The sequence below is a fragment of the Pholcus phalangioides genome, unplaced genomic scaffold (assembly GCF_987345545.1).
Source record: "Pholcus phalangioides strain wild (caught in Gottingen) unplaced genomic scaffold, Ppha-v1.0 ptg000039l_1, whole genome shotgun sequence".
NCBI lineage: Eukaryota > Metazoa > Arthropoda > Arachnida > Araneae > Pholcidae > Pholcus > Pholcus phalangioides.
The window spans coordinates 24700395-24725039 of record NW_028301625.1 but is presented as its reverse complement, the minus strand read 5'-3'; the positions used below and the strand labels follow the sequence as shown (position 1 = coordinate 24725039).

Genomic DNA, 24645 nt, shown 5'->3' with positions numbered 1-24645 from the left:
GATACTGTTGAAACGTATTATCATGTCTGGTAAATATTGTAGCTCATGGATCGTTGCCCTTAGAACGGAACCAGATTTTAAGTTCATAACAAAGCAACTTTGTGGAGGGTATCGAGCCTTGACTTTATCTACCGTTAATTTCCAACTGGGTGAGGCACTGAAATGTTCATCTTACGGCGAATATTGAAGACAAGGGGGAGTATGTCTGCTTTGGAATAGTAGCAGAAGGAATAGACCATACCTTCCGTGCTTTTGTCTGCGTATTTCGTTTGTACTCTCCTTGTTGGAGGACATTGTCTAGTCTCACAAAAAAAAGTTGCTTTGTCACTAATGTAATAAGCTTCTTTTCTTTCCCTTATCAAAAATATTTATGGTGTAATACACACAAATGGTAATTTCATATATTATTTTAAGAATATTTTCCTCGAAAAACATATTTTTAGGATCTTAAACAAATATATTATAATTTTAAGTTGCTAAAACCAAAAGGATTAGATTAATTGATTAAAAAGCTTCGTTATTCATGTATAAAAGCATTTCCACGAAAACGAAAGGACTAAAATTCCCTTTAGTGGCGTTTTGAAGTAGAGGTTAGAAAAAGCATGCGCAATTTTTTTTACCATTTATCATTCTCTGCGTTTGCGGTAATCTAACTGTGTAGCAGCATTTCCCGTAATGATATCTTTTGTTACATTATAATAATAAAAGAATGGAAATATAGAACAACACACACAAAATGAGGCGTAACATCAAATGGGAAACAGTGAATTATGATCTTAAAACAGAAAATTCTCAAAATAAATAAATACACATGAAAGAGTGGCACTACGCACTCTTAGATATAGGCATGAATTCGTCATAAAATTTTCATTGAAGCAGATTCAAGTTCAGCGTTAGTTGCGAAAACTTTCACTCATGAAATAATATATCATTGAAGTTCCGATTTCTTTTTTCAATTAGGTTCACGTGATAGTGAGTTCACTTATTGCCTGACTCTGTTTGAAGGCTGTTTACAATAACAGAATAGCAAAAATTGCCGTGGGAATGATCAACAGTAATGTACTAAAGAAGCCATTTCTTAACAAAGATACCAATGTCATGGCACCTGTAGAAACCAGGTTTGACATTATACTGGTTGGTCGAGATGGACCCGTAGTTGCACTTCCCGACTGACTGCTTAAACTGTGCGACACAGATGTAGGACTCTCCACAAGTAAAGATTGCTCTGGCGATGGTTGAGGAGTCATTACATAATCCTCAGTAATTGATGCGTAAGTAGTTATCTCAGTTGAAGATGTTTCGGTCACTGACAGTTCTGTTCTTTTTGGTTCATCTGTAACTTCTGTGCTGTTTGAATCATAAACTATGCTTGAGGATGGAATGTCGTAGTGACTGATGTTTTTTTTTGTACTGTAACTAGATCCTACCATATACGTAGCTGAAGAAACGCTTGCATGATTATAGTAATGTTCATCTGATGATGAAGGCGTTGTTGATTTGCTAGAAGAAGACGGTGTCTTCTTATTTGGTTTCGAAACCCAATGTTTTAGTTTTAATGGTCTAGGCCTATGATTGTTCATGAGAACTAATGGTGTTGATGGTGTTATTCCACTTGCTTGCGTATGAGGTTTCGCACGCCTAGCAATATCTCCATATGTGACGGAATAATATAAAGGCTCTTCTGCATTTCGGCTGTGTATATTTTGTCGAAGAAATGGGATTATTTCACTCTGATTCAGATCATCGGTTTTGTCGGAATGCGTGCGGAGAGTCGTAAGGTTGGTTGAATTCGTTTGTGGTGAACTAGCACTTTCCATTGTATCGCGTTCTTTTTTATTATCGCGGTGAATTTTCTGATTACCCGAGTTTTGAAAAATGGTCTCAACTTCTTGTAAAACGTAGGCAATAGCCGGTGCACGATTGCTGAGAACTTCATATTTACCAAAGTTCCGTGCTTCGCCGTCACTGCCATTATTCGGTATAGAAGTGATTCTAGAAGAAATGGATTCCTTTTCTACCAATTCAGTTGTACTGTTTTTAACGTCCACTGATTTTGAAGAATGTTCCGGGGACAGATGCGTATTTTCCACGTACTTCAACATGTATGAAATGGGATTGACATTTTTATCTCTGTCATCCGTTGTCGGGATGTACTTCCCTTGCGATGAAATGTGATCAGCATCTGCATGTATCATAAAAGAAATGATAACGGAAAGAAGAATGAAAATAGTACGCGAACTCCACGCAGTATTCATGTGAGATTTTCTGCAATTCCAATCCATGGTAGCCACCACGATGCCTCCTAGAATGAAAAATACAAATTTCCACTATAAGTTTTACTCAATGATTCTGTACATTCGATATGGACATTATTCTTATGTATAACATAATGGAGCAAATCAAAAATTCCATTTCTTCAAGTTCACGTTTTCTGAAATGGCGATATCATAAAAATGATCGCAGGATGTATTTTATAGAGCGTTATAGACTCTCAATGTAAATATCATCGCTTACACTTTTTTACCTACCAAACTGATCTATTAATAAGAATGGATGACGATAGAATCTTTAAACTGCAGAAGGGTGTTCGTATAACTCGTATTTTCACGCAATTTCACCTGTCCAGAATTTTTTGATAAAAATGCTCATTTTTTTTTTTCATGAATATTTAACGAAGCTTACTTGAATTTATAGTATTGAAGATGAACGGGGATGAAGATGAACTTTCATCAGTTATAAATTAAACCACGATAATTAGGAGTATAAATGTTACGGTAAATGTGATAAATCGATAATTATACATTTTACCGGTTATTACCCATCACCGAAGTTGGTAAGTTTGACAAATATGGAAGAAATCATATGGAAATATAACTTTAATTTAACTACTTAACAATTTCGCCCATACACGGTGCACGCAATACACGTATGGCAAAATACGTGTATTGTAATTTACACGCATTAATATGTCAATAAATTAAATTTTACAATTTAATTTATTGAAAATTGAATTAAATTGAAATAAGCGTGAAGAAGATAGAAAAATAATATTTTTTTACCGGGCCTTGTTAATATTGGCTTTCTACATACTCATCAACATGTGCAAACACACACATAATCGACATTACCGATCAAATTCGTACTCAATAGGATAATGGAATTCAAAGACATCCTTGAACAAAAGAAGTTTCTAAAAAAAACAGATTTCCGTAGTTTTTCCCGATTCGCCAGTTTGTATTTTATGGTAGAAATCCTTAGAAACTACGGAAATTCCGTATTAGTTAGCAAGTGCGTTCTGGGGACAACGGTTTGCTAGTAAAATGCTGCAAAAGAAATTAAGAAATCACTAAAGCCCGGGAGTTTTCAGACAAAATGCTATATATGAAAATTTTTTGCCCTATTTTCGAACTTTTGTTTTTGTAAAAACGCCTTTTTTGAATTATTCCTGCCTATAAGTGCTTATTTTAACATTGTTTTAAGTTAGTCCGTGAATTTCAGAGGCCATATTCTGTAGAACTTGGGTATTTTGAGCATATAGAACTTCAAAAGACTTGACTGCATATGTATAAGTTATATATATGTTATATATATATATATTAATATATGTTGACATCTTGGCTCACCCAGGCCATGTAAGAGTTTAGAGGGCTCGGGGTCATTATTAAATTGGGGGCATTTTATTTTATTTTTACATCACAAATGCACTGCAAACAATCATGGCAAGTTATTTTAGGTATTTAGTATATTCGACTAAATTGACCAAATACATTCCTCTGGAGTGTATGACAGGTGCGGCAACACCGGGGACCTTTGAGTATATGTCCGTATATGTGATAATAAGAATGAAAAAAAAATACTGCAATAATAAAACATGGTACTTGTGTTTCAACTATACAAATGGTAATGAATTTTCCAAATAACGCAGCAAATAAGTGAGAATCATTCGTAACTCGAAGGATCCTCACAATCATTTTCTGTACGGGCTTCGCGTTTGGTAACGCTGGCCGTTTAATCGACCTTATCCTGAAAGATTCGGAACACTTTATTTTTGACATGAAAGAAATTTAACTTTGAAAATAATGCATTTATTATAAGTTATAATTGAAACAATGAACGGAGTAAGTGCAAACAATTTTTAGCCAGTTTTCGGACACTCAATATCTAGTCTTTTAGCTATTTTCCCTTTGTTCCATTAATTATAAATTCTTTTTTTTTTAGTGTTTAAACTTCCGGACTCTAGTAATTACCCTGTAGAATGTCAAGTTACTGTATTTTACTCCAAGATATATGGTCAGCCCTGGTCTTAAGAAATGCCGTAAATTCAAACAATTTTTTTTTACGTGAAGTCAGCGAAAGAAAATAATACTATTTATTTCACGATATATTTTCCTGGTAAACTATATGAACATTTTTATTCAGGGTTCAATTGATTGGAGATTATATTGTAGCGGATATCCATCATAAGAGCGAGAGAGAAAGAGATGGAACAAAAAGAACATTCCGTTTTACCCGGAGAAACTCTCTTTCTATTAACATTTCGTATGTTTGTATGCTTTTGTACACGTAAAAGATTCATCATGGCGTCAGCCGACCATGAAATTGTTAGTTCGCTTTCCTCTCGGGTTTTTATGCGTCTTGTTCATCCGTCTTCATTTGTCTTCATTTGCGCCCTGTAATTCATCGCCCCCGAGTTAAAAACTTCACTGGTGAAACCCGCAAGCATAGTTTGATGTCTGATTAATGAAATACAGCTGTACGAAACACTCCAGGCACAAATAACAGGTTGGGATGGATTTCTTACACTCTGCTTCATTCACAAGTATATTATTTTGAAATTCGAGAGTAATTCTTCCGCTTTCTGTTACATTCCCATGGGTTGAAAGAGAATATTCATCAGGTTTCTGATACGAAGTTTAAAGCTTAAGAATAAATATAAAACTTCCGAGCATAATAATGAGCTGAAGTTGTCGCGTTTGATTATTAGTAGAATGTGTGATTTATCTTGATATTTGATTACAAATTGTCTTTTCTTTTAAAAACCATTTATTTCATGATGATTAAGGAACAATTTTTCCCAACTAAGTTGTAATCTCAAGAGATCCATTCACACAGCAGTGATTCACCCTGCGATAAACCTAAAAATACATTATAGACGCATATTTATGTGACGTATAAATGTTATATTGTTATTATCCAATAAATGTTATTTATACAACATTTTATGGTTGCATACAGAGTGATGCTAAATTCATGGGACAAACTTCAAGAGGTGATATAAGACTCCTAAACAAGCATTTTTGTCATGGAATGTATAGCAAAGGTAGTGCACAACAGCACTTCATCAAAAGCAAATGTCATATTTTTCTGACGGATTTGCTGCAATAAATGCAATCAACCATTCGAGGATGGTGTGGTAGGCCTTTTCATGGTGCAACCTGGGTAATCCAAATTCTACAAGCCATTATATAGTCCTCCTACCACGAGATGAGATTTGGCTACGGCACGTCATGTCACGTCAAACGATTCTATTTTATCCTAGAAGGACATGCCAATCGTGAAAGCTCAGTCACTGATGAACTTTTCGCGATGTGCAATCGTTTTACCAAAAAAAAAATTGAATAAAATTATCCGACGTGACGTGACATGACGCAGCGAAAATTCATCTCGTGGTCGGAGGACTATACCGCTTGATCATTGTTTGGCACAGCATAACCTTGATGAACCTTGCACCAATGAAAGCCGCTGTGGTGGTCGAGTGGTCATAGTGACGGACTCGCATCGCAAGGAACCGGGTTCGAGCCCCACCGGCGCCACAGTGGTGGTCGGCTGAAGTTCGTTTTCTGTGATTTCCAGCTTCAAGGCGCGAATGCGAGCCGATCTCCCCGTTGAAAAGTCTCGCCACAGAGAGCAACAGGCCTACAACGTTACAAATATTCAATCATTACACTTCACTCCCAATTTGACAGCAGTGGCAGCACTGAAATATCAAACACAACACTAGCTACACACTCAGACTGTTAGGTGCACTCACTTTGTCCCAGACTCTGCCACAAAGTTGGGCTGGAAGAGCTCTCGACAACGGGATAAGTCCGGTGGCAGAGCCCCTGGCGTTCATTCATTCATTGCACCAATGAAAAACAAACTCCAATCCAATCCGAAGGTACGTATGCACCCTCGAATTGGTGATAGCACATATCGCAGCAAATCCATCGGAGAGATATTATATTTGTTTTTGGCGAAGTGCTGTTGAGCAAGCACTCTCTAAAAACACCATCTACCTCCTTTGCTATTGCGATTCGACCGCACAGTCTATGATCAAAAATGCTTGTATGGGTGTCTTATTTCACCTCTTGAAGTTTGTCCCATGAATTTTCTCTAATAGGGTTGTTAATAAAAGGAATAGCTTACCCCCGGAGGTAGTAAATTGTAACACAATTGACACGTTTAAAAACAAATTCGATAAACTTGTTGGGGTAAATCGAGAAGCTATCCATACTTAGAATAAGACAACCATACTATTCTTTATAGACATTGTATAATATTTTATCATGTGTATATATTGTTTATCATTTTTGTGATTATGTTTTTAATTGGGTTGCTGTATTTTTGAAATATATGACATCCATATTTGTTGTGGGCATCTTTTTCTTAGCCACCGCGTTGGGCATTTTGCATGTTGTGGCGTTGTATTTGTATTTGAATTTAGAATCACCCTGTATACAGGATATCCTGTAAGTCCTAATTCCGACTTTATCTCATCAACCTTCATCATAGAGGTATGGTTTTAATTTAAAACATGATCAAAGTGTGTTTAGAAATCATTCCGTACCAGTTTCGAGAGCAAAAATACAGTATGTCATAAAGTAAAAACATATAAACTTTTATACGGACGCCCTATCCCAAAAACCCAATTAGAAAGTTGTTGCCCTGTCTCTCCTGAAGCCAACATAAAAAGTTCCACGTTTCTAAGTGCAATATCGCTGAGATATTTCAATTCAAGAAAAGTTGGGAAAGAACAGCATAAACTATCGGACAACACTCCTTTCCTTCATTTATGCTGTTCTTTCATAACTTTTCTCGGTTTTTGAATTCATTAGAACCATTTCTCTACTCTGAACGGCCGATATGATAAAGACCGAATTAGGACTTTCAGGACGCCCTGTATACTGATATATAGTGATGATAATATGTGTTTTATATTCATGACGTGGTTAAAGACAAGGCATTCGTATAATACGGCTATACAGTATTAGTGTTTTTGTTTTATATTTTTGCATGGCATCGTTTTCAAATTCTTGTGATACGACAGTGGGAAACTGCTACGTATAGAATGTTATATTATATTACCTTTCAGAAGCAAATGTTGAATATTGAACTGTATTGCGATCAGAAATTGCTTGCAAAGTGGATATATTGTATGGGCAAACTGACTTCATTATTTCTTCCTAATTGGGATCGAAAGTGAATGAAAACGATCAGTTTGCGTTTCATTTCAAAATGGCTTAATAAATCATTAAATTTCCCCCACACATAGAATGGTAGTAATCATTCATTTGAGGGAGTCCGTTACTTCACGGTTTGCCAATCATCCAGTACATGAAATGCTGATGACATTCGCCACATGTCATGTATAAATCTGGTTCCAAATACACCGCTAAAGTTTTGAATGAAGAGAGATGAGTTTGAAAGCAACTCACCATGTCTTATCCGTAAAAAAAAATGTCACGTGATTTTCCATTCCAAAACAAGGAATAGTAATAATAAAAAACATTAATGGATATATAATAAAACATCTATACAGATATACTTATTTTTTGGTATGTGGAATAATGTTTTCGTGGTATTACACGCGAATGAAATTCTTCCATCGTGGACTTTAGTGCTCACGCAATCCTGAATACCACTCATAATAGCGATGAATCTTTTAAAAACGATAAACGATCGTCATTATGCATAATAACAGGCCGTTATGCATACTTACCAAGCATTTTGGTGTGTTTGATAAATTCCCCTAAAAGAATCACTTTTATCAGCGATCATGCATAGTACCCAAGCGTCGTTGGTAAATTTAATGAGTACTAAAAAATTATAACTTTTACCGGCGATTATGCACACCACCCAAGCGTTGCGTCGTTGGTAAACATGATAAATCGTACTATATGATATACAATACATGATAATTCATACACCAATTTTTATATTCATGCGATTCATTCACATAATTTAATCAGGGTACGATCGTAAAATTTGTTATCAATATATCGGGGTATGATCGTAAAATTTGTTACCATTATATTGGGATCCGACTATATTCACTACACATACTAGACTCATTTATAATTTTTTTCAAATTTATTAAATTCACCGATTACACTAGGGTATTATGCAATCACAGATAAAGGCGATAAATTTCAAGTATTTATCAAATTCACCAACGAGAAATTTAAGTATTATGCATATTCGTCGGTAAAAGTGATGAATTTATCAAACTCACCAAGACGATTGGTAAGTATGCATCATAACCGATTATTATGTATAATAACCGATCTATCACATTTACCGTAACAGATATACCAATAAAAAGAAAATCTTTCAGTCATCAATCTTCCAAAATTCTGGTTAAAATTTATTGAGAAATATATAATTAGTTCTTTTATTCAAACTTCAAATTATATCAAAGAAAAATGCGATACGACTAAGCGAAAATCAATAACAATCAATTATTGATTATTTTTCTTCGATAAGAAATATATCATTAAAATTTTTTTCTCTCGTAGATTTTGAACTTGACTTTAATTGAGTGATCTTGTGGAAGAGATAAACAACTTTTTGTTTTTTTTTTATAAAGACGACCTCTTTGGAGATAAAATTAATAAATTATATTTTGAAAAACCACCATAATGGAGCTACCATCTTTTGAAAGAACCGAATTGGGAAAAGCGTTTTTGCCTGTTGTTGGGTAGAGAAAACGGAAAATGTTTTAAGTTTCCTTGACGAGATGACATTCCGGAGAGAAATAATGAAAAATCAAAAATCTCTTCGCAGACATATTGATCATACTTTTTTGATCTTTTTTGTCTGGATTGTCTTTTAATTAATGTTTTCATTATTCGGTTGATGCACCTCAACAACAATGCGCGGCGAAAATCTCAAGGTTATCTACAAATTAAAAAACACACACTTTTTCCCCACCTTTTACTGTTTTTTTTAAAAATCTCTTTTCAGTATATCGAAAATAAATGACTTTTTTAACTCACCACTTATCTAAACCAGTGTTTCTTAACTTTTTTCAGCTCATGGCCCCCAATGGGTCACGTTTTTTTTTTTCTCGTGGCCCCCCCCCGTCCTATCCAGGGCCCCCTCTACCCTTACCCAAGAGTGAGATACTTTCTATTTTTTTTATTATGAATAGAAAATTTTAATAAATCAGATCAATCTCTGGAATCCTGGCTAGGCACGGATTCAAATGGTGGATTATCATCTCTCCCAGGAGTAAAATTATATGGTAAAAAACGGTATGTGTAAAAAAAAACGGGACGATCCAACGAACCTGTACGATAAATCGACCCTCCCAACACACCAACAGTTGCTCTGGCGGCCCTCCATACTTAGCTGGAAGTAACAGATTACATATGAAAATCATAGTACCAGATCCCATATAGTGCCGTTCCCCTCCCTCCATTATAGATATGAAGACCCGGGTCATGCCCACGTAGACCCAAGGGTTAAGATGCCCCTGGTTCTATGGACGGATCTGATGGATTCTGAAAGTAGTGTAATACAACCATGTTTCTCTTTTAAAGCTTTTCTCTCCACAGCTCTCTATGACTCTCTTCACCACCTGCCGTGGATCACCTTTCTTCTGATTTTCATCCGTGCCCCCCCCCCCTAGAATATTCCAGGACCACAAGGGGTGGCCCCAGGTTGAGAACCACTGATCTAAACGATAGGAATGAAATTTGGTTTAAATATATCAAGATCAATATGATGAAAAACGAAGAACAAAAATGATGATTTTTATTAATTACTTTGAATATGAGGGTATGTATATATATATATATATATCAGAGGTCTTCAACGTTTTTTTTATAGTCGCGAGCACTTACCTGTATCCATCATCAAAAGAAAAGAACCCTTACGGGAAGTTCGACGTACGGATGCATGAAATCAGGATTGATTTCAATCCTTAAATGCAATTTGCACAAGGTTTTTAATTTTAACTTTGACCAAGTGCTCGCGAGCACGAAATCGGATACGAGCATCGAGCACTCTGGATGTGCCAGGGAGCACCGTGCGGTGTTCGCGAGCAACGGGTTGAAGATGCTTGGTATATATGTTACTGCCGAAGCTCGAAGTTGGCCACTTCGTGGAATGGTTAGCTCAAATGATCCGGCCAATGTCCGAAATTCTGACTTTCGCCGGTCAATTCCTATGCATCCGTATATCGATCCCTATGATTCGGGCCATCGCCAAGTTGGCGTATTTTTTTTTGTGTGATAATTATGGCTATTTATAATTAGCCATAGCAAACCATAATTATTATGGTTGGCTATGGCAACCCTAACGATCAAAGGAATCTGAATATTGATACTTGGTGATCCATATAGAGGGATGTACAGGGATCGACATATAGGGGCCTGCGATAGCCAGAATTTCGGACATTGGTCGGGTCAACTGGGCTGGCCACTTCATGAAGTGGCTAACTTCGGGCTTTGGCAATAACATATATATAGATCGCTCACTATAAATTGTGATTATCTGTCCAAACAGCAAAACAGGATTGTTGCAGCTGGCTCGATCATGTGGTTATTTCAACTTTAGGGTTTTGTGTTAGACCAGTGTGGTTCTCTCTCTCTCTCTCTCCCAACTTTTTTCGCCATGTCCCATCTGAGTATCTTGTAAAATCCTGATGCCCCCTCCCTTGAAAAGACACATGCTGTCGGAGGGGGAATAGAGTCACCCAAGATGATCGAAAATTGAAAAAAAATTATTTCAATAAAGAATTAAAATACTGAATAAATCCTATAAATGCTCTTTTTAATTAATTTCTGTGAATTTAACATTCCTTTAAAACTCAAATTTCCTTTTGCGAGATTCTCTGTGCTCCTCCTTAAACCTCAAACTAACCATTGCGCCCCCCTTCCAAAAGTAGGTCTTGTGTAAGCCTATGATATATAGTTCATATTATTCAAAAAGAGAACTTCACGTGGAGAAAGCCCCAAAAGACCATTAAATTGGTCGAAAGCAGGGGTTTTCAACCTTTTAGACATTACGGGCCAAAAAGAACTTTCCACGAAGCCCCAGGGCCAACAAGTCATACAGTATGGCGATTCACACAGTGGGGTTTCAACGGGTAAGCCCAACGGGGACCAGGACTCCACCCAAGTCAAACAGTCAGTCCTATATTAACCGCTTGCCTAACTCACCCCTGTCAGACACGGACATCCGCTCCTTCCCGAAATTGAAGTCCGGGCATCGTAATCTTTGCTCCTAGAGGGTTGCTAACGAAAACTAAACATTTAACTAAATCTGCACGAACGCTATGTCTTCATGCAACAGCAATATGATATACATATATATCTATATAGATACGTAATCTTGTAATCTAATCAATTACATAGACTATAATCTAGTTCAGTACATGATCTATCCAAAACCTAGATTATTTATATTCCATGAAAAAACTAAAATAAGAGCTTCTGAAAAAAAAAATTAATTTAAAAAAGAAAGGTAATAAGGAACAAAATTTTAAGATTTTTGAATTAAAAAATTAAGTACGATTTTCTGTACTTGTCTGTTATCCCTAGTCATAGACATACAAAAATACAATGAAAAAAAAAACGCATTTTCTGTGGAGAAAAAAATTAAAAACCCATCAGGTAAGTGGTTAATAGAGAATTATACTGTATTATTTTTCATCAGAAAAATTAATTTTCATTAATTCTGAAATTACTTCTTATCTATCGTAAATTTTTGTCAATTCTGATTGCTTCCATTAAAAATAAAATTGCCCCCTTGAAAATCATATTGTACCCTACCTCCGTGCGGCGGGGCCCCCCCACGTTGGGAAACACGGTGTTAGACGGTTAAATTTAAAATATAATACAGTGAAACCTGAAGTTGACATGAGTGTGTAAGTCGAATCGTTTTTCAGGAAGGAATTTATTTGGAAGGAATACAGGATTACACAGGACTTGACCTTTGTAAGTTGACCACTTGTCTAAATTAGACCGTTTTTTAGGGAAGGAATATAATATCACACAGGCCCATACCTTTGTAAGTTGACCACCTATCTGAGCTGAACCGTTTCTAAGGAAAGGAATACAAGATTGCACAGGATCAGACTCAGATCTTTGTAAATTGATCACCTGCCTAAGTTGAATCTTTTTTCAGAGAAGGAATACGAGATTACATACAAGACCAGACCTTTATAAGTTGAACACCTGCCTAAATTGATCAGAAAATTTGTTTTGCACCATAGTGGTCAGCTTAGATCAGTTTTACTCTATACTATAAATATATTTTAATGCCGTTTTATATAGCTCTTTGTATGTTGCACACCCTTCGCATTTTCCTAGATCCTATTTTTCCACCACCTCTAAGCACATGACTTGGAGGGCAGTGACACCATGGAGTGGGCGTTGGATAACTCAACCAAAAAAGAATTAGTTCATCACTGACCTGAAGTTATGACAACACAACAGTGGAAACTCATCACCCATATTTAACTCAACGTGCCATGAGGCTTCCAAGTCATCCTCGAGCCAAAGGTGTTCCCTACAAGTACAGTAATAAGTAGTTGTTTGCAATTCTCTCTCTCAAGTGTTTCACTCAGGATATATCATCAATGCTAATCGCCATCAATCCTAAAAAGCTTGTCGACTTCCGTCTTGTAAAGAATAAAAACGGAATGGATCCATTTAATGCATTAAACAGATTTCCGATTCAAGCCATGAATGGATTTAATGTACTAGAATGAAAATGGTTTGTACTTTCAAAACACTTCAACTCTAATGCTCAAGTATGTGTTACAGTAATAAACTTTTAAGATGCTCTTTGTTTTTTTGTGTTTTTTTTTGTTATACAGCCTCTTTAGAGGCAAGGAAATCTTCTCTATCTTTGTTTACTTATTTAATTTTTGTTTTGTCTTATTCGCCATTTACTCTGGAGCGATTTTTTGAGTGAAGAAATAGGGAATACACACGTATACCCATCCGTCCACCAGTCTGAAGAATAATGATGCAAGAGAAAGAAGACACTGGAGAGTATTCTGGAGCAAAGAGAAAAAGCAATCAAGACCTTGGGCTTATAGAGCTCCTGGCCAAAGAAGGTCGCTTTTGGGTGTGGCATCCACCGGAAAAAATAGTTCCATAGCTTTTATATGTCTGTAACATTCTTCGGAGACGACAGTTCCAGAGAGAAAGAGAGGGTGGAATGGCGTGTTGTCCCACTTTAGCTGCAGTCACGCAGTGGTCATCTCTGCCCACTGGGACCATCTACTTGACATTCCTGTCGTTAGCGCGGCAAAAAAATACAATATAAAAAGGCGTCTTGTTTCCTAGAGAAGGGAAATATCACTGAATCACGTTGTATAACTAAGGATATTTTTCGGAAGAGATATAATATTTTTTTATTTTATTTAATTACTACAACACACATTTCATAAATTAGTAAATAGACATATAATTTTCTCAGTAATAAACAATTGCCGAAAAGTCATCAATCATTGTTATCATCGTCATCATTTTCAATGGAGTATATTAAAGAAAAAAATTAGCTTCTTAGATATTGTCTTTGTTCCAAAGTGCGAGAAAAATCAAATATTAAAAAGGAGTTTTAAAGGTTAGAATGCTTTTTTTTTTAAAATAAAAAAACATTTTCATCTCGGAACGTGTTTATAAAGTCATTATTTTTCATCATATTTACAGACAGAAAAAAAACTTTTGACAAGTTTCTTTGCGCGTTGTTTCTAGGAAACGAGACTAAGATAACCAGTAATTTTCTAAAAAAACAGAAAGTTATCTAAGAGAAAGCATTATTATATATCTACGAAATATCTCATACACCTGTCAAACTGTCGAAAATGATTTTTAAAAAAAATAATAGTAACTTGTTATCTCCTAAAAAGTTCGGTTTCTTTAACAATTGAAGTTGTCAGCTTTTTTTAAAATAAAAAAATATGGTTTATATGATATTCGAAGCTAAAATATTTAAGAGATGACAAATAGTAGAGTTTCATTTTCTAGTAAAGTAGTAAAAGAATTCACCTTGCTGTACATTATAAGTGTATAAGGTTTCACAAAGAGAATTCGAAAAGAATAACGGTTGATTCTAAAATTCAAGTAAAATATGAAAAGTTACCCGCAAGAAAGGGGAAAATTAAGTTTTGATAGTATCATTCCCGTATAATGGTGATTGAGACAGAGATATAGAAATTTAAATTTGCATAAAGCTCCTAATAAAATATATTTCAACTATTATAATGTACAAGTTTCCTATTGGTTTTGGAACCTATGACCGCATTCTATTTATGTCAGAAATGAGTAAATTGCGTTCGCAGTTGAAAAAACGAGTCTTGATTATTTATGTGTTAAACAATTCAATTTGTATCAAGAAAATAACCGGAATAGCTGCCCAAACAAGTATCTGATCATGTTTCACAGTGGACACGGTGAATTAAAGACTGGTGTCCTTCCGTAGACATCTGGTGCGGTGCTGATCTTGTTCTTGTTTTGTACAATAATACCCACTACTATCAGTCTGATGTTAAAATAAACCAACCTTCATTGTGAAATAGCAAATTCCTCAACAAATTTATTCCAAGGTTTTACCCCTCGACCAGCATTGATAAAAATTTTTCTGATGAAATTCAGAAAACTTTACTAAATTATTCTTTTTTTGATTTAAAGTAGAAACTGCTCAGTACGAATTCTGGTCGAGATCTTTCCATGGGCGCGGTAGCCCAGGTCGATAAGATACTCGCCTAAAGCCCCGTTCACATGTGCAATAAAACATCCCGGGAAGTTCCTGGTAACGGGATTTTCGCTACAAACCATTCACATGATGTTCAGTTTATGCCGGTAATCCACCTCTTCTTTCCGGAAGTCGTCACTGGTTACGTGGGTTTAACGGAAGTGGTTGATTCAAGATGGCGGACGAAGGAGCTTACAGTAGTTTTCGCGGAGCAAAGGATTATGGGAGAGAAGGTCGATGTCGACCACCAATCCACCCCAAGAAAGATAGGCTTTTTTTGATGATCTTCTCTCCCACCTTTTTTTTCCCTACGAGGGGTACCATGCTGGTAATTATCACCAAAGCGACCCCCAATCTTGCACATGTGAACGGGGCTTAAAAGTACCAAAGGATGTTTAGAGGTGTTGCGAGTTCGATACCCGGTTCGTCCTCGTCAGAAACGTTCCTGAAGCAGGGGTACAACATAAACGGCGGCATGACCACAAAAAAATATTACTACTTAAAAAAAAAGATGCCTTTCGGAATTAGCAATAAATTGTAGGTCCCTGTCTAATTAGTCCTCGTGTGCAAAAAATGACCGAAATGATTAGAAAGAATGTCCAAAACGAATGAGAATTACGATCATACTTTCAGATAGTGGAATACCGATTTAATTTTTTATTAATAGTGTCTTGGCGGGCCACGGGTTGAAGATCCCCTATTATATGGTTACCGTCTATACTCTATAGTGACCAGTAGAACAAAGTCCCTTGGGTAGTCAGTTTTGACAACTTCCACTACAAATTTCTTCTCGTTTTGTCTTGATTGACAATTTGCTATTTGCTTTTTTTAAATTCTTTATTACAACAGTCGGAAAACATTTTTTATTTTACAATAATCAAATAATTAGATTTTAATAGAATAAAGAATAAGATAAGAAATCAGTCACCATGAAAATATTTTATATATATGTTATGTATTTATTAAAATATTTGTAACCTCAAATGTATATATAAATATTTCGAATTTGTACATCGCTGTATTGTGAGAATTTGACTATTTAGAAGGCAATTTCTGTCGACTTCAGCGTTATTCAAAAAACCTTCACGTTGGAGATAGAAGATGAATCAAGAACGACGTCCTAATTAGCGAAGAAATAAGGGGCATCGCTATTGCCATGAGGTGCAGTGGAGCCAAACACGATGTTTATTGAATTTACTTCGATAATGCTTATTATCTCTCCTCTAACCGTATTAACTCTTGGCAGTGAATAATAATAAATAGATAAAAAGAGAGAGAGAGATACTACCTTTCAAAAATTCCCTAAAACAGAACAAAGGTCGAATTTCAATATTACGAAAAAGCCATTAAGTGGTTTTTCGTGGAATTTATCGAATTAACCGGAATCCTCTCACACTTACCGTTATTAACGCATTATTATTATATTTCCCCCCTAAAACAAGAACATCAGAGACATTTATTTGTCCGTCGGCGATAAAAGCTTTTGTTGATATCGTTGAAGAAGGTGAAAGTATATGTTTTGTGGTGGTTTGTTTTGAACTGTAAATTCGAGAGAGAGAGAATGCCCTTCAGTTTTTTCCATTTATATCGATTTAATCCTTACCGCGGAAATTCTGAGATATCTCGTCTTCTTAAAATCGTCTCATTTCGGCAATCCCGAGATAACTCGCCTTCTTAAAAGACTCTCATTCAGGCGATTCCGAGTCCAAATAGCTTTATACAGAGAACTTCATCACCTGATAACATGTTTTCTCTTCTCCCGTCCTGTCAATCAAGTGCCACTGGGTGGAATTAGCTTTTGTTTAACGTCTGATAACAGAAGACGAGAGAAAGAATGTGTTTTCCCTTTCCCTTTTCGAGGTAGTATACGATTATTCGTGCAGCACATAGATAATAGAAAATGATAGATAATAGAAACGATCTTCTTTGTTTTGTTGTTATTATTTTCTGTTGCGGGGGGGGGGGACATTTATCAGGCCACGCAATCAGAAAAAAATAGTCTTTTTACAAATAGGTGGAAATTTCTTGCAGGTTTAGTGGTTTCCACTGTGGCAGTTATAATGCGAATCAGGAAAATTTTAAAAGCGGCTTAAAGGGTTGAATGATATTTGTTACTTGACAAAAATCATAAATTTTCAATATTTCTCTCACCGGCATTAACAAGATATCTCGCCTTCTTAAAAGCTTTTTATTTTAGCAAGGACCAGCCGAGATATTTTTAAAGCTGTTTTATCAATGGAACCTATCCCTCTTACTTTTCATCTGCTCAAAATGAAAAAAAAAAAAAACCTACTTCATGAGAGAGAAAAAAAACATTTTGCTGGTTACCTCAGTGATTTCTGCTATGGGTAAAAGGGTTAAAAAATATGTGATGTACACGATAAATTATACAGTGAAACCTCGATATAACGATACTCTACGGGTCATGAAAAATATCATTATAGAGGTGTTATCTTTATGCATAGGTGCCGGAACCTAGGGGCTGAAGCCATTTGAAGCCCCCCAATGAATTTTGTAAGGAGGCTGAGTCTCTCCCCACAATAATTTCTGAAAAAACAATACAATGCAGTTTTCTCCTTCTGCGTATGTGCTTGATTCCCGTGTATACGGGACGATCAGCAACTTTCAGCCCCTCTAATGCGTTTTCTTCATGTCGCGGCGCCTCTGTCTTTATATCGAGAGGAAGCATTATTTTTAGGGACTACCACATCTATGGTGTTGTGCATTTCTTCTGAATTGGCGTTGTTAGCATCACCATCAAATACATTCAAAACTATTTATTCGCAAAAAAAAATTCTAATTCATAAGTTGATTAACAAAATACATTTAGTTATTTCACACTGGGAAGTGGTTTCACGTATAATACTATGGCGTAACACACAGAAATAAGCTTAACGGAAACTCCATACTCACTTTCGGAGGGTAGATAGTGCAAAATACAGATGTTATTAAACACCCTCGAAGAACAGAGACTGGTGAGAAATTTCAAAATATACCGAAGGTGATTTGGAGCACATGAGGCCGTGGCTAGATTTTTTGAATTTTTGTCCCACTTGGAGGACCCTTGAGTTCTTATTTTCTGCAAATTTCGACAGCAATTGGTCAGTGTGTAGATATGTGCGGGGAAAAAAAAGGTATAATCATATGATGATGAAGATCTGTTTCGCAGTGCGATTTTTCTTTCCCATCAAAGAAAAAAAAAGGAAATAAATTCCAGGAACCTAAAAATCAAAAGTGGCAACACCAGTTTGAAATTTCCCAAAGTGAAAAATTTCGAAAACGACATCAAAAAAGAGGACGTCTGGTAACCCTGATTACAATAAATACATATTTAAGTATATAAACGAATACATTGGTGGTGTATTAAAGAGAAATAGGTGAAAAAAGATTTTCTTTCTTAACACATACATTTCTCACAAAAAAGTAATAGAATCCGTTTCACGGCGGTACTCAATTTTTGCCTATAGGTTTTCTTTCTTTATGGTCGTGATATGGTATAAAGAGGCCGGATCCTTTCAAGGGGCACTAACTCAGGGACCATTTGATTACTTTCGGTGATTCCCAAGGGTCGAAACTCTAATGAGAAAGTAATTTGGATCATAGGTCCAAGTACTTCCTCTTCCGAACGATCGGATGGCCAGGTCATGTGAATCGTTTCGAAAGATACGCATTCTGATTCTGATGAAGAAGCTTCTTCTCCTTATCGTGGGAAATGCATCTCAATTAATTTGTACCTCTTGTTCTATATCTCTAGTCTGTAATGATGTACTTGCTTGTAAAAATGAATGAAATGTTATCATGCATTTTGTGTGTTGACACGTAGAGTTCATATATCCTGAAAATAAACATTGTGATGAATGTCAGTTCATGTTCCTAAAAGTAGATTAACATATATTCACATTACAGTAGAACCTCTCGGTAACGGACACCACAGGACTAAAAATTTTGTCCGCTAACGGGGAGGTAAGATATACATTTGATTCTCATTTATACGACTTTCGCATTAATACAGCGTGACGTTCGGCTTCTGTCGAAATTTGTTCCTATACATTTTACAATGTTTTGTGTAAAAGTGATACGTCGGTGGTTATGCATAATCACTAGTTGTTGAATTTCTCTACATTCTTAAATCACTTTTACCGGCGATTAGGTCTAATTTCCAGATAAAGTTGGAAAGTTTGATAAACATGGAAAAAAATGTGTAATCTTTTCTTTTCATTAAACCAATTAAATATTTTTAACGGATATGATACACGCACTACACGTATTTTGCAATAAAAATTAAGTCAAAATGTGTTAAGACGCTAAAAACATAAAAGCCATTATCTTTTAATGTTGGCTTTCTTCACACATATCAACATGTGCAAACAAAACCAACATGACATTCGAATTCATCATCCTGGACCATAGTTATGTTCAGTAAATTAAGTAATTAATTGGCGGTGCATCATATTCATATATCGTTCAATAGTTTTCTTTTATTGGAAGTCGTCTTTCAACAAAGTTATTTCTACGGTAAATCCGGAAAAAAAGTAGAGTATGCCTGATTTTATTTTCCGCTATCAAGAGTGTCCGCTACCGGAGAGTGAGATATATTAAAGCCCTATTTCACGGGACCGGGAATCAGAAGTGTTCGTTAATGGGAGGTGTACGTTAGGGGAGGGGCTCAACTGTACTTTTTTTTTTTTGTCCCTCTATGGTATAATTGTGCGTTTGCCCGGTATGTGCAAGAGGTCCTGGGTTCGATTCCTGGTGTAGAGAAACGACCCTTTATTAACGTGGAGGCGTGTCTGGTTTTCATGTACTTTTTCTTTAGAATTTTCTTCTCAAGATATTTACTGTATTTTTAACTATTATAATAGCATAGAATATTTTATGTGTAAAAAATTGCATCTCGTTCAATTTTCAAACATGCCTATACGGTTGAAATGCCCTGAACGTTTCAGGGCCGTTTTCGGAGGGGGACAACTACAAAAGACTTAATTATGATATTCCATATATATCTGTCGTTTTTCAAAATTTCGGGGAGGAGCCAGACCCTCTAGTTCGCCCCCCCTCTCACTACGACCTTGGTTAAGTTCACCAAAGAGTTCCAATTTGAAATACGTATAGGGTAGTCTTGGGGTGTGTGATGTGTATTCAGTTCTATCTAATCAGAGCTAGCCCTGGACATTTCCAGCCCAGTGAGAAAACCGTATTGCGGCCCTTTACAATATCTGTATACTGTGCATGTCCTTCAGAAGGGATGAGACGTTACTCTAACCTATAACCTCGGGAAATTACCTTTTGCTTTCGCTTTATGGATCTACAGAAAATCAATTGTTTGGGGCCACCAGAAGTCTTGACTTGGATGACCGTAAAAAATCTCGAACCCAAATGGCAACAAATTCAAAAAAATGAATAAATTGTCACACATCATATGTCGTTTCTATACATTGAGATGGCTTGAACCTTGAGGAGTGATTCCTAGATAATTTATTTGCTATTTGCCCACAGGCTCATGGTGCACGCCATCGGTGAGGCCACAGCCACCCTCTATCACTTACGGGGGAGAAGTTTGAGAAGACTGTATTCTGGTGGCAGGGCCGTAACTAGGACTTTCCCGCCCTGGGCAAATATGATTTTGCCGTCTACACAACTTTAAAATTCGATAATTTTATGACGGTGTTCTTTGTTCCCGCCTAAAACTGCCGTCCCCTAAATTTTGCCGCGCGGGGCAGTTGCCGCCCTCGCCCCCTCTAGTTCTGGTCCTGCCTGAGGGAAGGGCAGTGATCCATCTCTTGCACATATATTTTCAGTTCTTTTGATAATAAATTTCTTTAAAATTAACCTAAGGCGCCTAATAAAAATCTTAGCCTGGGGTCCTGTCAAAAATCAAGGACCATTCATGTTTATGGGCTTATCTATAAATCATAGAATTTCAAGTCATGGCTTTGTTAAACCATTAAGTGATCAATGCGTAATCACTGCATAAAATTCCAGTTTTATACAGGCCGGAGGAATCGCACCCAAGTCCGGCCCTGAATCTAATCACGTGTTCAATCTTGGGATAAACGCAGTGATTATTCAACACCATAGCAACCATAGCATTACGAATCTTTTAATTTACATGTATTGAGAAACATTCCACATTGCATTTAGAAACATGCCTTGTTATCAAGCCGAAAAACACTACACAAAGCCTTAAAATAATAAAGGATAGTTTAATTGCTAAAAATATAATGAAATATAATAAAAATTAAAACTGAATACTATATTACTTCACCAAAAACCAACTCTGGCCATATCGCTCTATTGCAGTTTACTGCCATTAATGAGATGGGTTGAAAATGAAGGCACTGTCTATTGGTGGGTCGTCTCAAATTCGTTAGGAAAAATATCTTATCTATATCCTCCCTCGGGTTCGAACCCGGGACCGTGATAGCAACCACCACGTTACTGGGTACCATACTACTACTTCATACCATACTAGAACTATAATTAGAAAAAAACTATAAACGCACTAATGGAAATTAATTACCATACATTCATTATGAGAAATATTTATACATCCGGAACAGCTCAGTTTGTAGGCAACCTCCATGGAAGGGTAATGAATATTTAAAGCTATCAACTTACTATTCAGTTCAGATATGCATTTGTTGATCATAATCCAACATGAGTTATTGATTCCAACAATTTCAAGACATGCTGCACACCCAATTTCTGGCGATCACAAAATCGAGAGAGAGTTACGGCAGTTAGTTATTTATTTTTTATTAGTAAAAATCAACCGTTACGGAGAAACGATTTGATATAATGTTTCTGCTCAGAAGAAACACCCGAAAATGATGAGAGAAGACCAAAGTGGATCAAGTCAAGTTGTTGTGGCAGGACGTAGACCTCACTTCTTACTTGAGGCGTTCTGGGTGACTGATTCATCCGGAGCTCTAAAGAATAACATACAGAGTGAGAGCACTAAATTGTTAGATTCCGATGAGATGCTGGATTCGTTACGGCTCATGAATTCCGTGAACGTGCCGCTCATTTTTTTTATTAGAACATTAAAAACTCACCAATGATTCAAACCTACTTTTACCACACAATTTCTCTACTTCCGACTCGAGCTAATGACAAATTATATCTCTTGTAGTTGTTGACTAAATACGGCAATGACACATAATCTTGTAATTTAAAATTCGGCTGATGACCAGCAAAATTCTTCCGTTCCAGTTTTCTTTCCGAAGTTAAGGTATCCGACTACCTTTCTTGTTACTTTTCCATGAAATGATATTGGAGTGAACTTTAGTAACATTTTCTGTGATAAAGTGTCTCGATGATGAATTAAAATGGAATTTTCGGTACAGAATTTTTTCCAATTTTCAGCACGTGCAAATTAAAGGGGAATAGGGGAAAGTATCCCGTTGAGAAATCAACTTTACAAACTATCGGGGCTTGCCAATGCTGAAGTAAGAGGCCTTTAAAAGGTATCCTACTACCTTTCTTGCCACTTTTCTATAAAGTGGTACTGGAGTGAACTTTAATAATATTTTCTGTGGTATAGTGAAATTATTATTGTTTTCACCATTTCGAGAGAGAAATGGCGAAAACAATAATAAATTTCGGACGACCTGTCATTTTCTATGGAAAAGTCATTTTTATGTCAAATTTTAATCAAAATTCATGTAATATTCGAAACAAAATTGCAAAAATTCCATGAATGAAGTGTTTGTTATTTTCACATTACATTTAGCTAGTGATGATGTAGGTTATGAACCACAATTTAGAGGATTGTATAGTATGTGCTCATAAGTTACACCTAAATCTGCTGATGTACGTGTGAATTTTTTGAATTTTTCATTTAACAAATCGTGTGTAAAGTTGCGTAATTAGACAAATACACACGTGAAAAACCTTAGTTTTTGGTTCATAACTTAATATATAGTAAAATATCATATTAAAATTTTGTAATGATACAATCAATATATTTTCAGAAATCATGTTTCAAACTCGTGTCTAAAATAGCTTTCTTCGTTTAACACTTTCAGTTTTTATACAAATATAAATACAAAGCCACAACAGGAAAATGACCAACGTGGTGGCTGAAATTCACAGATAACTCTTATATATAAAAACACAACACTAAAGTGGACTTCACTTCGGTTCTAAGTATCATGCAAACAAAACAAGGCCTGTTTTGGAATGACAAGAAATACGGCTTTGACAAAAAATGAAAAGAAACAAAATCGATATTATCTTCCAAAATGACGTTTTCAACATAGTCGGATACCTTAAGTGATCAATAAATTTACACATGATATAAAATATAACGGACAATAACGGTCAGACAAAACAAAAATTTCCAAATACATTTAATTAAAAGAATTTATAAAAACATTTTCTATTCTATACTTTCATCATTCAATTTTGGTGGACTTTTTCCATATTATGTTTGAAAAGAATAATAATTTTGTATTATACACGGCTATCCCAAATTGTTGGTTCAGTGGATATCTCTGCAACCATTGACTTTACAAACATACTTCCAATTATAATTTATTTTTCAAATGACGTGCGATTACTTTAGATGCCATAATACTTTCTGAGGGGTTGAATAATTGGAAAAGTACAAAAATTACCTTTTTATTAGACTCTGTGCGTTAAAAATTCTAATTAATAAAATTTAAACCATGCTCTGAGGAGTCATTATCAAAAAACTACATATTTTTAGATGCAATATTTATTGAGATATTGAAAATGAAAATTTACTATGTTTTGAGAACTTATAGCTATGTTAGTAAGTTTTCATTTAGCATGAAAGTCTCCATTTTTGGAGACTGCACAAATGGGATGGCCTCAGTTGGTAACACATTTAGGTTATTTTGTTATCTATTTAAAAAATATATGATTTTTACTAGCTATCTCTTTTCAGTCGTAATGACATTTAATTTTTTCACGGAAGTTTTAAAGTTTGAATTTAAATCACATTTTTTCAATTTGTAGACCACAAGTTCACTAATAATTTACTGAAAAAATAAATGCTCAAAACTTCAAAGCGAAAAAATATCTCCATGAATATTGCACTCAGAAATGTGAAATTATTCGGAAATGGCCTTCCAAAGAAGGTTCTACATTTCCCTAGTAGACAGTTTCAGCATACGGCGACTGTATGAAAAGTTAATTTTTATATATTTTTATGCATACAAACCCCTTAAAATATCATGACATTTTAAGAAACCGCACGCCATTTGAAAAAATAATCATGGTTGAAAGTACGTTCCTGAAGCCAACGGTTGCTGAATTATCTACAGAGCAAACAATTCAGAACGGTCTGTATAGTGGAACCCTTATACATGTCAGAGAACATGGTTTACGCCCATGTAATGACCTAAACGTGGTTTAACGGTACACATAAAAGTATATTTTCTCAATTAAATGCTACAACGGGGTTACATGATGGTGCCCATGATTCATCAGATTTCATGGTGCATCGAGACTCGGACTAACGGAGTTTAATTGCACGTGCTATCAATCAATATTATTATTTTTGGACTTAAAAGTATTAAAAATGATAAAAAAATCTAAAAATAAATTTTTTGCCTATAAACATCAAAAAATATCAAAAGCGTAAATTACTTACAAATTAACACGATTATAGCAAAAATGCTCATCATTTCCAACACTTGATTCTCC

General features: G+C 35.6%; 1 protein-coding gene across 2 annotated transcripts; it reads right to left on the bottom strand.

The window, feature by feature from the left end:
* Positions 1–453: 453 nt before the first annotated feature.
* Positions 454–24645, bottom strand: LOC149065742 (uncharacterized). Of its 2 annotated transcripts, none has more exons than XM_089253596.1 (2): positions 24593–24645; positions 454–2302 (listed from the first exon to the last, which is right to left on the bottom strand). In XM_089253596.1, the coding sequence occupies exon 2, from the start codon at positions 2280–2282 to the stop codon at positions 1011–1013; it is 1272 nt and encodes a 423-aa protein (XP_089109722.1). In that variant the 5' UTR covers positions 2283–2302; positions 24593–24645; the 3' UTR covers positions 454–1010. The 2 variants fall into 2 exon arrangements, with proteins under 2 accessions (XP_089109722.1, XP_089109721.1); XM_089253595.1 differs by lacking the exon at positions 24593–24645 and adding an exon at positions 21592–21861 and having other exon boundaries at positions 455–2302.

Bases quoted from the DNA above. Each gene is read 5' to 3' on its own strand.
- LOC149065742 (XM_089253595.1), bottom strand. From the start codon at position 21,622: ATGATCAACAAATGCATATCTGAACTGAATA. The intron at 2,303-21,591 runs GTAAGTTGATAG...TTTTCATTCTAG, and splicing joins ATGCATATCTGAACTGAATA to GAGGCATCGTGGTGGCTACC.